The sequence below is a fragment of the Ixodes scapularis genome, unplaced genomic scaffold, assembly GCF_016920785.2.
Source record: "Ixodes scapularis isolate PalLabHiFi unplaced genomic scaffold, ASM1692078v2 PGA_scaffold11__112_contigs__length_91849675, whole genome shotgun sequence".
Taxonomy (NCBI): domain Eukaryota; kingdom Metazoa; phylum Arthropoda; class Arachnida; order Ixodida; family Ixodidae; genus Ixodes; species Ixodes scapularis.
Genome location: NW_024609837.1, coordinates 1203712 through 1218023, shown reverse-complemented (window position 1 = coordinate 1218023; position 14312 = coordinate 1203712). Strand labels below are relative to the sequence as shown.

General features: G+C 43.6%; 1 protein-coding gene across 1 annotated transcript in view; it reads left to right on the top strand.

Moving 5' to 3' along the window:
- Positions 1-122: 122 nt before the first annotated feature.
- LOC8038213 (cytochrome P450 1A1) overlaps positions 123-14312 on the top strand; it is a 36270-nt gene continuing 22080 nt past the window's right edge. The window contains exons 1-4 of the mRNA XM_029989304.4: positions 123-435; positions 3806-3982; positions 5466-5645; positions 7511-7604. Of these exons, the coding sequence (XP_029845164.2) occupies positions 3823-3982; positions 5466-5645; positions 7511-7604 (434 nt within the window). The 5' untranslated portion in view covers positions 123-435; positions 3806-3822. The remainder of the gene's footprint in view (positions 436-3805; positions 3983-5465; positions 5646-7510; positions 7605-14312) is intronic.

Genomic DNA, 14312 nt, shown 5'->3' with positions numbered 1-14312 from the left:
GTAGAGCTCAATGCGAGATGTCTTCAGGTCTACCCACAATTTGTTTCAAGCAGCCAATAGAAGCTTGGCGTTCTGGCATAATCGCAACCCCTGGTCAAGAAGCAGACGAACTTGCGTTACGCATAGCACCACCGCCAAGACATGACTCCAGAGCCGCACGTGGGTGAACACAGCTCCGGGCGCATTGTCCGAAACATCTGGCCACGGCCTTTATTCTACGAGGCCGTGGATCGCATTCGTGGGCAAACGCCAATACACGAAGCCCACTTATTCTGCCTGCGCTATCTGCTCCCCTGTGCGGTCGAGGTCATTCCGCGGTCTCTCCTGTCGTATTTGCCGTGGCGCCTTTCGGCCGACACTCAGTCATTGGCCAGAAAGAGTCTTCGGAGTTACGCTGCGCGGCCTACGCTCTGAAACAGTTTGTCGCCGGCACCGGTGAGTACACATTTAGCGCTGGGCGGGGATCAGAAATTGCTTTAAGCTATTATTCTACCCATTACTGATTCGCGCACATTTCGATGCATGATATTTTTAGAAGGTCAAAACTTAAATTTTGTTTTTGCATTTACTGAATATGTGATAAAACGGCGCAGTAACAATTTAGATTATGCATCTAACTTGATATACAGTTGATATAAGTTCGAACACTCTCAAGGATTCTTAATGGAGCTGCATGCGGCAAAGGGGTTCGTTCGTTGATACTCTCCGGCAAGATAGCCTCTACGGTGCAAAACGAACTCTCGCACGGCATTGAATTGGCCGACACGTGTAATTCTCACTTGTCTGGAGAGAAAATCTCGCCCCTACAGTTTACATTGGGTTACAATTGCACCTAAAATGTGCCCTTCATACAGGTATACTGTCCACGTCCGTGTAATGAGGTTGAATAATGTTTTTTTTCTTGTTTTTTTTTTGTCAAATTTTACCGATTAACCGGTCAAAAGAATTAATCGCGATTGAAGCAATAATCAACTAATTGGTAGGTTAATCGTTCACTTGTCCTGCACTAAACATTACTTAGTGACTGGACTCACTGCGAAACCCTGTGTTTGTTTCTGTATATCATCTGTCCAGTTAGGAATCCAACACAAATCCTATGCACAGGTACCCTTAAGCCGGGGTCACACTGTTCATACATCCTACAAACGACAGTCTGCAAACACGAGTCACGGCGATATTCCTGGTTCGAATGCCGTGTGCCAAGTTTCTCCTCGAACGCAGTGCCATTCGGCATTCAAAGCACGAATCTCGATATGGCTCGCGTTCGAATTTGTTTGTAGACGGTCTTTTGTATGATACGCGGCCACGGCTTTAGATGTAGCCGTTTTGCTAGGAATGTTTCGTTATCCTTTGGGACAAAGGTTCTAATCGATCTTGGAACACCTTTCAGTCTCTGACTTCATAAATTGAAAAGCGTCGCCTCTTTTACACTTCCACGCCTGGTTACATTTACAAGATACTGTACAATGGAATCATATTTTATGATTATATCTGCAAACTGTTTACTACACCCAAGCAGCAAAAGATCAGTAAATGACGATTTCAGGAAGGTTTATTTATATCTGCATGGACTCTGATCGTTCATTTTTATTGGGATCTTCGTTAATGTAAATATCTCAATTTTTACGAAACATGAGGGTAAGGACGTCGACAGGGACACCGCTGACCTGAAACTAATTCTAAGTATAAAACGTATGGCAAAACAATTCTTAAATATTGAAATTAATACCCAATCAAAATTGGTACATTTCGAAAGAGCCGAAAACTTTATTGTTTTAGTCCAAAGAAAGCAAGAGGTAACAATCTTGCTTCCGTGTCCCTCCTGAGAGAAACTCGCTCCTTTAAACAGGAATCCTTCGAACGTCATTTTCTGCAAGAATTCGACTTTGAAAGACTGCGCAGAAGCGTATGCTACGAGCCTCGTGGCATTATCTGTGTGCGCTTGATAAGTGCAGAAAGTGTCTGTAATATCTGTGCTGATACACGTGGAGCTCGTATCTGATAACTCTTGTGTATTCTGGCAATATACGCGCTGTTTTGAAGTCTACCTGTGCACCTGCGTTTGGCCACTTCTGATACGGCAATAGTCTGCCCGTGCGAGTGTCCTCTAAGGTAGATTCAACAGGCTGAAGTATGGAGGTAATAGACCAAATTCATGGCGACTGGTTTTGTGCCTAACCATTTTACTTTTAAAATAGGCTTCAAATACCTATCAGGTGCTTGGATTGCTTCCTGTTCTAGCAAACATAAAATGCTACCTCGAAGTGACTGAACTTCGGGACCACTTCTAGCACAGCCTACAAGCTTCGGTTGTGCTTGGCGAAGTTCAAACAAACACATCTAAGTAGGGCGCACAACCTCGCAGTGCCCTACTCCGATGTGTTTAAACCTCAACAAGCACGACCCAAGCTTGGAAGCTCCACCGGTAGGGGGCTCGAAGTTCCGTCACTGTTCGCATTTCATTCGAACCTGACGGTACATACGTCGTTGCCATATCTTAATTTTATATATCCCAGGACGGAAAAACACTCAGGAATTGTTACGGCTGCCTGAAGAAAAAAGTCTATTTCTCTCTCTCTCTCTTTATATATGTATATATATATATATATATATACGATGCCTTATACAAAGAACTATAATAATCAAAGAGCTTTTACAATGGAATAAAATGGAACCTATTTGATAAATGACGTTTTATGCCAAACTCCTATTTATGTTCTAGGTGCAGCTCTTCTTCACAAGAACAGTTCGCATTTTATTGCTTTGTTGACGTGCCTATATATTTTAGTGCTTCCCTTAATCATTTATTTTGATGTCAAAAGTATTTAATTACTAAACAACAACGAAGAAAGTATTTGGTGCTGCTCTGTTATATTTAAAAAATAAGAGCCGCACAATATAGTTCATTAGGATAATATTAAAAACACCCGAATTTCGATAAAAAAACATGCTGGATCAGATTCATTTTAGACATATTTTAAATAACGTCTTTCTCTTTTTCCGCTCTCCAGTTATCATCATCATGCATAACGCATTTCAATAATGACTTTACTCATGATGTACAGCCAGTTATTTTGACAAGCAGGGTCCTGTATTTTAAGAAAACAAAATGCATCGTAAGCCACTATCTTTTACAAATGCTACATAACACGGTTTATACATTTTTTGCTCTCATCTTATCAATAGCATTCTCATAGACACATTGTGCCCCTAAAATAATTATTTTATAGTATTTTCAATGTAGTTCTTCGCTGCGAAAAAAAGGTGCACTCAAAGGAATGATATATGTCCCTTTTAAAACTAACTCCCTGTCTATAATGTTCATGCGAAGTTGTTTTCTCACCCTTCTGCGGGAGTTTTTAAGAACCAAATTCCTCTGTCATATTTTTTCATAACCTATGATAGGAAGATACGAGCCTTTTTAAGCACCGTATCCTCCAGAAAATAATTAAATCGTTCGTTGAACATGCTTTAATTTATATTTTGTAATTATGTTCATTAAATATATATTTAACATGGATTTGTCATTTATTCCTGGTCGATATCTACATATTTTCTTTTGGACAGCATGATCCTATGAAATAATGTCTATTCATGGTCCTAGCGCTGAAATAGAATTCGTTTTCAAATTCGGCGATGCATACGCACCACTATCTGCCATCCCGGAAGTTGATTGTCGTCACCCGTTTTGTCGGAGACAACACCTCACTCTCCCTCCTCCCGCTTAGTTTCTTGGCATACAACATCTTTTGGATTTTCTGAAGAGCCCATTTCTAAAAACCTTCCCTTCATCATTCTTTCGCAGGTGATCAGACCAACATCATGAGCTTTATGTCGGAAAAAGTGCTACTGTTTTGGGATTGGCGGTGGTTGACGACAGCCGTAGTGTTCCTGCTGTCTTATGTCGTGGTGCGATTCTACCACAAAGTGTTCAAGTACCCGAAAGGCCCCTTCCCACTGCCTATTGTGGGAAATCTACTGAGTGAGTACCTTAACCCGTAGTTCAACGAAAAGCTGATCCCCACAGAAATGTAGGATTTCATGGCGCTGAAACGTACTTACTTCAAAAACTATAAAAAGGTTCCATAGATTTCTTTACAATTTTAAATCCTCAGTGGCAACGGTTCCTCTAATTAATGTGCAGCTGGCATGCGTCCCTTTCCTATTGAGTAAATGTGTTCTATACGCAAATAAACCAAAAACAATAAAAAGTGTCTTCGTATCCTTCTCTTTTGCATAGAATGAATCGACTTAACTATTAAAACTAATTGAATATTCTACAGCTTAGCTACAGCTTGTGGTGTTGAAACCTGTACATGGTGCTTAGTTTAGAGAAGTATTCAGTCACTCATTTATTTGTGATTTTGTATCATACAAAATATTGTAGACATTATTAGAGGTACAAATAGGCAGAGTGATATGTCGAGCCACTGCTGCGTAATATTACGAACAAAATTTTATTATGGAGGAAAAAGGTTAAAGGTCACATATTCCATCTTGCGCCAACAAATATTAGCGCTACTTGAGATGTTTTTTTGTTTATTTTTGTGCTTTGGTGTAGGTGGCCTTAATTTAAATTACTTTTTTTTTTGTTTAAAACTTCCTTAAAGTGGTAGTTTTGAGAATGCTGCACGTGATTTGAGTGGTCTTAATTATATGAACGCGCAGTGAGTCACAAACAGTTCAAATTATCATTGGTCCTGTAGCGCACCCTTTTTCTCGTCAGAATAATACTTTATCAACAGACCTTGCCTAATATGTTTTTACAAACTTGTTCTCAGTATATTTTTTACTTAGTGAATCTCGGTTGTGTTGACGAAACATGACGGGTATTTGTAGTGGCATAAACCTTCTCTAACTTTGTAAATATTTCAAGGTTGAACTGTGCATTGCATATTCAATTGCTTCCTAAGAAAATGTAAAACAAGCAATATTGGTACGTTTCAATATTAGTGTTATGGTATCACATCGTCATTGCGTCAGGCTTCATGTCGTAGTCAGGTCAAGCTCACACTGCACTCCGGAGATGAGATCGGTCACTTTCACTTTAAAGGTACGGTCGAGTAATAAACAAATCGGCTCTTACAAATTATGTTGGTATGATTGACAAACGCGTGATATCCAATACCACTATCTCGTTCTAATAATCTTTTTTTTCAAATTTCCATTGAAATAGTTGTATTTCACTATATTGACTAAAATAAATAAACTATAATTATAGGATTACGGCCGGGTGACAACACTTATTTCCTAAGTCAATAGTGCCACCTAGCGCACGTTTGGTCGCGAGCTTCCATGGAACGGGCAGACTTGGCGTAGCTCCGAAGTTGACCAATACGTTCCCGTTAAACATCTGGAAAGTAGACACTCGCCATTGCTTCGAAATATTGCAAGCGCCGTACAGGACTATGCTTGACTTCATGTTGCTCACTCTCGTCCTAAATATCGTGTGTTCCCGGCCGTAGCTCTCCGCAACATTAATGAGCTTTACGAGGCGACCGAAGCTTGGGCCCGGAAATACGGGGATCCGATCACGCTGTGGATGGGGGAGAAGCCGATGGTTGTGCTCAACACACAAACACTGGTGAAAGAAGCGTTCATCGAAAAGAGGCACGATTTCGCTGGGCGTCTGCCCACCAAAATGGGTAAGAGTGGTTTGTTTTCGTTCTCGTCACCATTAAAAACAACGTTAATTCGTTCCGTTGTCAGGCGTACAGTGTACAGAGTGCGTATCATTAGGGTTCTGTGTTATCGTAATTTATTTTTTCTTTATGTTGGCGGGGAGAAGAGACGGAAGGAGAGGGGCTTATATTTTCCCGGAAATTCGGTGTTTCTCAGTATCGAATTCCGGTGTCGGACGAAAAATTAACGTTTATCGGAACTTACGTTAAAGGAAGCAGGACACGGATGTTTGACTCGCCGACCTCCAAAGAAGATGCGTATCAGCCGAGCGCGTGTAAATCATTCCGGCACCAACAGGAGAAGGATACGCGATAAGGCAGTCCAGAAAGTTAGGATACAGTATACTATACGGCATGCAAGCTCGTCTGCTCATTGCAGACATCGTGCGTTCGCTTAGCCCCAAATGCGCCCACTTGTTTTGTTTACCCCCACCTCAACCAGTGACGGTGCACGCTTGGTTGTCTCGTCATTGACCGTTCCCTGCGCGTTCTTTGTGACGCTTTTTGATTGGCGTGCCTCTCGGTGTGTTACGACGCGCGAAAGACGCGTTTTCGAACAATTCCTCACCGTATCGTCGCCGACACGATGAGAAACGCGTGGCGTGGCTTAAATTCGCGCTTCTCGTTTTGCCATTCTTCTTTCGGCATTTCCATTGGCTGAATCCGTAATCTTATTCACTGTCGCGCTATATTCAGATGCTCATGACTCGCTACGACCCACGTTTCTCAAGCTGCCAATGACTATGAGGAGGGCAAGTTCATCAGCTTTTTGCACAGAGGTTGCGATGTCAGACCGCCGACCTCTTATTGGCTTATCGAAAATCAATAGTGGGTAGACCCGAAGGAACTAAGCATTGAGGTTCGCCCACTTTCCTTTCAATCAAATCGAATAAGAGTCCGGCATCGTTCCGACGTAACCACAACTAATACGCAAGTAGCAGACGTCTTTCTTTCCGCATTAACGCGTGCGTGACGGAGTTGGCAACGCGGGCGGCTGCCACAAGGAGTAGCGGAGTTCGAACGTTGCTCGGCCCGATTCTTCTATTCCGTTAATTAATATATACTCTTCGGAACATTCCGTGCCCATTTTCGGCTTTCATCTTGTCGTCTGGTTCGGAAGAGTCCTGAACGTATGCCGCGTGCGTATAAGCAGCAGTGACGCGCTACTTCGTTTCAGTCGCCCTTCCGTCGCCGAACAAGGGTGCCTGGTATCTTTCTCCTTACGTATGGAGGCCTCAATGCAACTTTCAGTTGTAAATTTGTCGTCTACTATTTTATTTATGTGACTTTATAGCGGCTTTGTTCCTGGTCATCATAGTTCCCGGAATGATGCCACGGTCACCAAGGCAACAAATTAACATTTAAAAACTACGATTTCGCAGTTAGTAGAGTTCTAAGAGATGTCAATAACTATGTCTAGTGTGAACTCTGGAGATTCATGTTTCACGACTCTTATTTTAGCTGTTTACAATTTTCTGCACGCTGCTTAGTGACGTCTAATCCCCTGCTATTCCTCTGTTTTTAGACTGCTTAAAAATTGACAAAATTGTCATCTTTTAGCAGTACCTTATGCGTAGTAGGATGTCACACAAAGTTTTGCAAGGGCGTCACACAAGCTACTAAAGACTAATTCCTTGTCCATATCGTAACTATCCCTGATTTTTACTGTGTACTAATAGACTTCTTGCTTGATCTCCATAATCCGTTTGGTTTTGCAACCGCCTGAAGTATGGGAGTCTTAAAATGTGTGCGCTAGTTTACGTCAACATCATAGCGAGGAAACATGAAAGTTGGGAGCAATGTTCAAATAGTACATTTTTATTCTCAAGGTGAACTCCAGACGCTAGGTAACCACGACATCATCTTCGAGGATTATAACCCAAGATGGAAAGCGCTGAGGAAGGTGGCGCTGACTGCAGTACGGTATGCTAATTAAGTGATTGTACTTGTTAGCCTTGTCATGTATTAGATCAGGTTCTAAATATTCTTTAACGTAGCGGAACAACTAAGATGAGGTTTATCAAGCTTATGCTGGGCAGGAAGGGTTGGCTCTCCTGAATGTTGTTGCTAAGGGTCAAGAAGAATATATTACCAAATATTTATCAGCATGACGATTCGAAACAAACTATGAAGGTAATCACATGAGGTCAGGAGCATCTAAAAAAACTAATGAATTTTTTAACATGGCAGTTGACTTTTCGCAAAGACATTTAGATTGTGAATAAGGAATATATCCTTATAATTTGAAGTCATGGCAATGGAAGGCCTCACTGGCTACCATAGTGATAATGGTACAATACACAATGCCTTGTTGAATATTCTGTTGAAATAGTAATAAAATAAATTGTAAGCTTGCTATCGAAAACTGTACACATAATACGTTAAATATTAATAAATACCGTCAAGGTTTTACCCATCTGCTTTGTCTAGCACAATGCCATGACCAATAAATCAAGTCACTCATCACTTTTAGGAGGAATTGGCTAATCAAAACTATTTTCAGCGGGCCGCCTATCCCAGAATGAAAGGTTTCCACAGTCCTATTGCCATTGTATCTCCCCGCTTTTGGAGAGGCCGATTTGCATAACACAAGTGCAATTCGCAAATATTTTAGTTTATGTATTGATATTTACTCAGGCATAGCGAAAAATGCTTTTTTTTACAATGTTACAAACAAGCATGGCACATCGCGTTTACTTTATATACGCCCCGCAAGTGGGGTCATTTTCGTCTTCTGCGCATGAGAGAAGAAAGTAGCGGTGACGTCAGAACGCCGAGCCCTGATTGGCTGATGTTGACCCCCTATCTCAGCGTCGTCTGCTCCTTTGCAACGTCGTCTGCTCGCAACATCGTCTGCGTCTGTCTTACCTTTCCTGCGACTTTCGGAAGTGCAGGCCTTTACGAGCGAGCTCGACTTCGCCTTTCAGAGAGGACAGACGAAATAACTCGAGCGGTACGTTGTTTTTGTCTAACAACTAGCAGACGCGCATCGGAGGGAAGTCAAAGGACTCACTGGCGAGGTGTCCCGAGGCGCCGAGGTTTGTTTGCTGAGAACGGAGAGAGAGCGTGTTAGTGTCCGCAAGTTCTCTCCCAAATACTTTTTCCCTCCTTTCGTGTGCGGAGAGACCCCTCATTCTTTAACGGCGTCGGCGGGTTGGCGCAGTTAACGTCGTCTGCTTTACGTCTGCTAGTCAAACCGATGGCTGCTTTACCTTCCCTGCGTCTGTCGGAGATTCACCGCTTTTTCACCGGCGAGAGTCACCGTTGCCTCGGGAAACAAGGAGATAACAAGAGGAAGAAATTGACCTCTTAATCTAAAACTGAGGTCAGCGATCAAAGTATAATACGGGAAGGGTTTACAAGGGTCGCGCGGGCATATTCCATTCAGCACGCCAGCCGGTCGTGGACAGACGGTCGCCGAGTAGCGGAGTGCCTGCTAGGCCTAACTGCCTTGCTCGCTTGGTCGCGTTCGGTGGAATCGTAGCCACTGGAGCTTTTCCCGGGTGTTTGTGGATCCAGCGTTCTCGTTCGTCGTGGTCTGTTTCAAGCAGGGTGTCGAACCGAAACTGAACCGAACCGAAAACCGGAACCGAACCGTTATTTTGAGCCGAACCGGAACTGAACCGAACCGAAATCTTTGCCGCCATTTTGGAACTGAACCGGAACTGAACCGTAAAAAAATATAACGGTAACCGGTTCAAAACGGTTCACGGTATTTTTTTTTGTTAGTATTACAAATTTAATATTTGGGAATAAAAAATTGGCACATGCATTCTTCTACGTTTTGATGAAATCGTCATATACAGAATTGCAATGTATAAAATCCTGGGTTTTTGCGGCGCTTTCTTATTGGCACTATGAGCCATGTGTCACGTCGTCACGTGACGTCATGATGTCAAGACATGCTGTCAAGTAATGTCACATCACGTGACCCCGTGACGTCACGTGACTCACCGCGTTAAGTCGATTGAAATTGAGGACGTCGCTAGATCTATTAACGTTGTTGATACCGTGACGTCACATGACATCACAACTTCGCACTGAGAGTCACGTGACACCATTATGTACCCGATTGTCATAATCCCGAGTCGAATTCTCTGGTTCATGACAACCAGCATCGCCAAACATTCGGATAACGGCTCGTGTTCAACTCAAAGATCATAATGGGCCCGAGTCCCACTAGAGCTAGAAACAGAAACAAACGACAGCGACAACCTCAGACACATGCAGCATGCTCGCGATGGTATCTTTATACGGCTTTGAGTTGTTCGGTGCTCGTGAAGTTAGCACGTGTGTTTACAAGCCTGCAAATGGTACGCTCGTGTGCATGATGCTCGTGTTTGAGCATAGCCTTACTTTATTCTACAAAGGCTGTCAAATTGCCAAAGACTCTGGTTTGAGGCTTTCCGCTGTCATTTGTTTCTCTTTGTCGCTTTAGTGGGGCTCGGGCATTATAGCCCAACTAAAACTATGTCTGAAGATCAGCCCATGCTCTATGCTTTGCCAACCCTGCGTATGACTATGATAAACACTGACGGTGTATATATTAGCATCAAATCACGTGGCTGATAGTTCTAATTGCGAGTTGAGGAGGGAAAGCTGTTTCATTTCTTTCTTTTGACTGCGTCTCCCATTTCGCGGAGAGGCAAACTAATGGATGTTTTTGCAAGTTATCAACGTCAAGGATTACATCTTAGCGGTATCTACTGAACTTGGGGTGAAAAAAATGCTGTAGAACCCATTTTACATGTATACCCACCATTGAGGCTCCCAAACATGTTTTCGTTGTTGCTGAACTGCCTCAGAAAGTTGTCCCGAGAATAGAAGTGTTGAAAGGTCTAAATGTGACATATTAGTCCGACGTTACATAGAACTATTAGTGTGTACAGGAGGGATACTTGAAAAGAAAGATCCTAGTGGCCTCAGGGGGATAGCCGAACTAAGTCTCACAGGAGTGTCGTTCTCAAGTTCTCCAAGATTCGACCGCCCTGTATTTTGTTTAAACTTCACAGTTTGGTGCAAAGTAAAAGCAAGGAAGTATTACTGTTAACAAGTGACACAAATATAATTGTAGAATGAACACCACTCAATACGGAGCAGGCAATCCCTGAGGAATAAAAAGTATCTTGAGGAGCAACTAAAAAAGAAAAAGGAGTGGGGAGGGGGGGGGGGGGGTAGTTTTAAAGCATACTGTGTCGTAAAGGTTCCTCTGCCCCGCATTTTCGGCGCAGACCAGAAAGCGTGGCCTGGAAGCGATAGTGATAGATGGGTAGTTGGTACAACTTTTATTTGTAAAAACACTTTTGCCAGAAAGCACGTTGTCGTCGCGCCAGATACTCGCGCCGTGCCTAACGGCGATGCACCAACAAGAAAAATGTGTGCCTCTCAAATACATAGCTTGCATTCAGCGCGAACCTTTTGCAGCGTGCATTTTGCCCCACCGGATTTGATTTTCTAAGCAAGAACAACTCGCAAGGACCACCAGCATTTAGTGCGATTACGTCACGTGCAAACCATGTTAAACACTTCAGCTTTCCGGTGAAGTGCGACGTTCACAACACTAGCAGTAAACGTCCAAGGTGTAAAGTTGCGTAGTATTTATAGCAGTCTCGCGATGATATACGGCAGCCTAGTGAAATCTTAGACCACATGACTGATAAAGAACAGAGTCGTGAAGTAAGGTCCCAAAACAAGTGCACGTAAAACGTACGATAATATTAGCCTCCCGAGGCAGTATCTCGCGACGTTTCGAGCTGAGGTAAGCTGATGCCCAAAAGCGATTTATATTAGGATTCTATGAATCTTCGTTTGCCCTGCGCGCAATTTATGTTTAATTAGGAATATCATTTTATGCATTTCTATGCATCTCTTTTTGCAGTAAACCGTTGTGTAAGGAATTATTTAGAAAAATTACCTGTCATCTTCTTATTTCTGCACATTTCGTGTATTTGCCTTTTGATATATCATGTGACCACAGTCTTTTTTGGCATACCCTGCAACCCAGTATTTTCAGGGCCGGCCTTAGAGCAGCAAGCGCCCTAGGCAAACTGCAGACGTGGCGCCCCCCCCCCCCCCTTCACTATTTTCGCACCCAACACCACGTTGTTTGCAAACATGCCAGAGTGACCCAGCGCGAATGGTCGCGATTTTGTCGTTGTCAGTCGAAAACCACATCCTAAAAACGAACGACGTTCGCAAGCATTGAGAGTTTGTCGGCACCGGGTTCAAAGGTTTAAGGATCAATTATTTCTTAGAATAACCAAACTTCAGCTGTGGGTCTCTCATAGGAAGCTAACCTCTGATGGACAGAGAAAACAAAACCACAAGTTAACCATGTCAAATACCCTAGAAGGCAACCTTCCGAGCCTTCAACATCGCAAATTGGTCTACGTCTTGCGTCATATCCTGGCTAGGCGCTATCCTGTTTTCAATGGACAAAATTGCCAATGACGATATGCTGCCATCTGCCAGGGCTGATCTTAGGTATGCCTTAATTAGCTTTAATTTAAAAAAAAACTACTCTCAGCGGTGGCCACTGACACTGGTAAAGTGAGGAGGATCCTCAGTGACACCCACGTATACGGAAATTTGTCACATAGATGGTTGTCCAGAATGAACTGGAGGACGTCCTGGCGAGCCCTGCATCCAGTGGGAAGCAGGCTGCATAGTTAGATCAGCTCCTCGCAGAGATCTGTACCGTGGATACCTGCACTTTCTATGTGTCTCAGACTCTCAGTGGATGGTCAAGGCCTTTGCAAAGTTTAAGAAGTCCTGCTTTATCGGGAAGTCGGGTGAGGCCGTAAAGGAACCCCCAGAAGCTCACGTGCTGCTCCATCTGCGTGAAGCGTTCTTCAATCGAAATCTTACGGTGTCAATCATCTCGTAGAAGAACTCTCGCTTGAATTTTGTCTCAATATCATTAACCTCGTCTTGGCACTCATAACAGAATTGACGCTTTTTCCGCCGCAGTTGGGGGGCAGGTTTCATCACAATGTCAACACCCATGTTCCAGGGAAGACCGTTCGTAGTTTCCAGTTGAAGTTTCGTACCCGACATCGCGATAATTGTCGATGTAATCGCTGCATGCTTTCATCAGCTGGGTGGTTGCTACGACGTCCTTTGTTTTGCATTGCATGTTCTTGCTTACAACATTAACTTGAAAAAAGAAATTTCGTTCCATACAACAATGTAAACGAGAAACTTAAGGTCCGTGAGCTGCACTGCAAGAGTTCGTTCTTCATGTCGGACGCAACGGTCTGCCTGCTGTGATTCGGCCATTCTTGCGCAACATTATAAATTTAGTTGTTTTTAGCGGTTTTTGGGATTCTTGTGGCGGGTTTCTGAAGTTTGAGTTGGCAACACTGGTCGGAATTGCGAGTCCAGAGTCGTCGCTGGTCGCTCACACACACACACACAAAAAGAAAGAGCAGTGGATCCAAAAGTGCTTAACACATATTATTTTCAGTCGGTTTGAAGCCCCTGGGCACAGAGACTCACCGGATGCCCAGGGGGCATTAATTCATTTAGCTTACTGCTAGAGACTCCAGAGCGAGCGTTACCCAAAGGGCAGCTCGAATTCCGGGAGAAATCGGATTCATTTTACCCCCGGTCAGACCTCCTGAGCGAAGGAATTCTTCGGCTCAGAATAACTTGGCAAAGGGCGAAGCCTACATTTCCTGCGAGTCAATCAGGGACTCTGACCGAAGCACGTAATAACTAAGAGCAAAAATCCGTTCCGATAGTATTTTGGCCCGTGACTCGCTCCGACACACTGATTTGCTCGCCGATGAGTTTGGCGCCACCGTTTGATAACTTCCGCTAAGAGTGCGGCATGCTGGCTCCATCACTTTTTGCGAGTAGGTTTTAGTCCGCTCGTAATTCGAGAGCTGTGCGGAGGTGATCGCTTGCCTAGTCGTTCATGATTCATTCCATGGCGCTTTGAATCTCACGGAGGAGAGGTTCTCTATAGTGAAACATCCGCAGGTGGCTGCGAGTTGATGGACGTAAGTTATAACAAGAACGTAGTCGTTAGTTTTGCGGCCGAAATGCCAAAATGCGAGCGACACCACCTTCTTCTACATGTAGGGGAAGGGGGGGGGGGGGGGGGGGGGGCGCCCTTCGCGATGCGGTCGTTTTTTTGTTTCTTATTATATCCCCTCGAGGTTTGAGCCCTGCATGACCTGGCGGCCCTCTCGGCGCCCCCCTGCGAATGGCGCCCTGTGCGGCTGCACAGGTCGCTCACACCAAAGGCCGGCCCTGAGTATTTTACACTGCAAAACAGCTAACAAAAGCACGTTCCCGAAGACTCAAAAGCTGGCGCATTTTCGAGTATCGTCCTTTCGTGTCGGTCTCGGGCGGTTATGTGAACTTCATAAAGTCAGATTTATCGATGATAATAAAAATATACTTAATTCCTGTCTGAAGATTTGGCAGCATAAATAGAAGATCCTCATCCCAAAGATATATAAGTAAATGCACCTTCAAATTATCTGAAAGATGTTCTGCAAATATTTTTCGGCGCTTTTATCTTCTATAGACACGTTATAGATGATTTGGGGAAGCTTTCTCACGCATATATAACTTCTAAAATATATAGAAGTTTATTATCGCGTTTTTTATTTGGTGAACAGA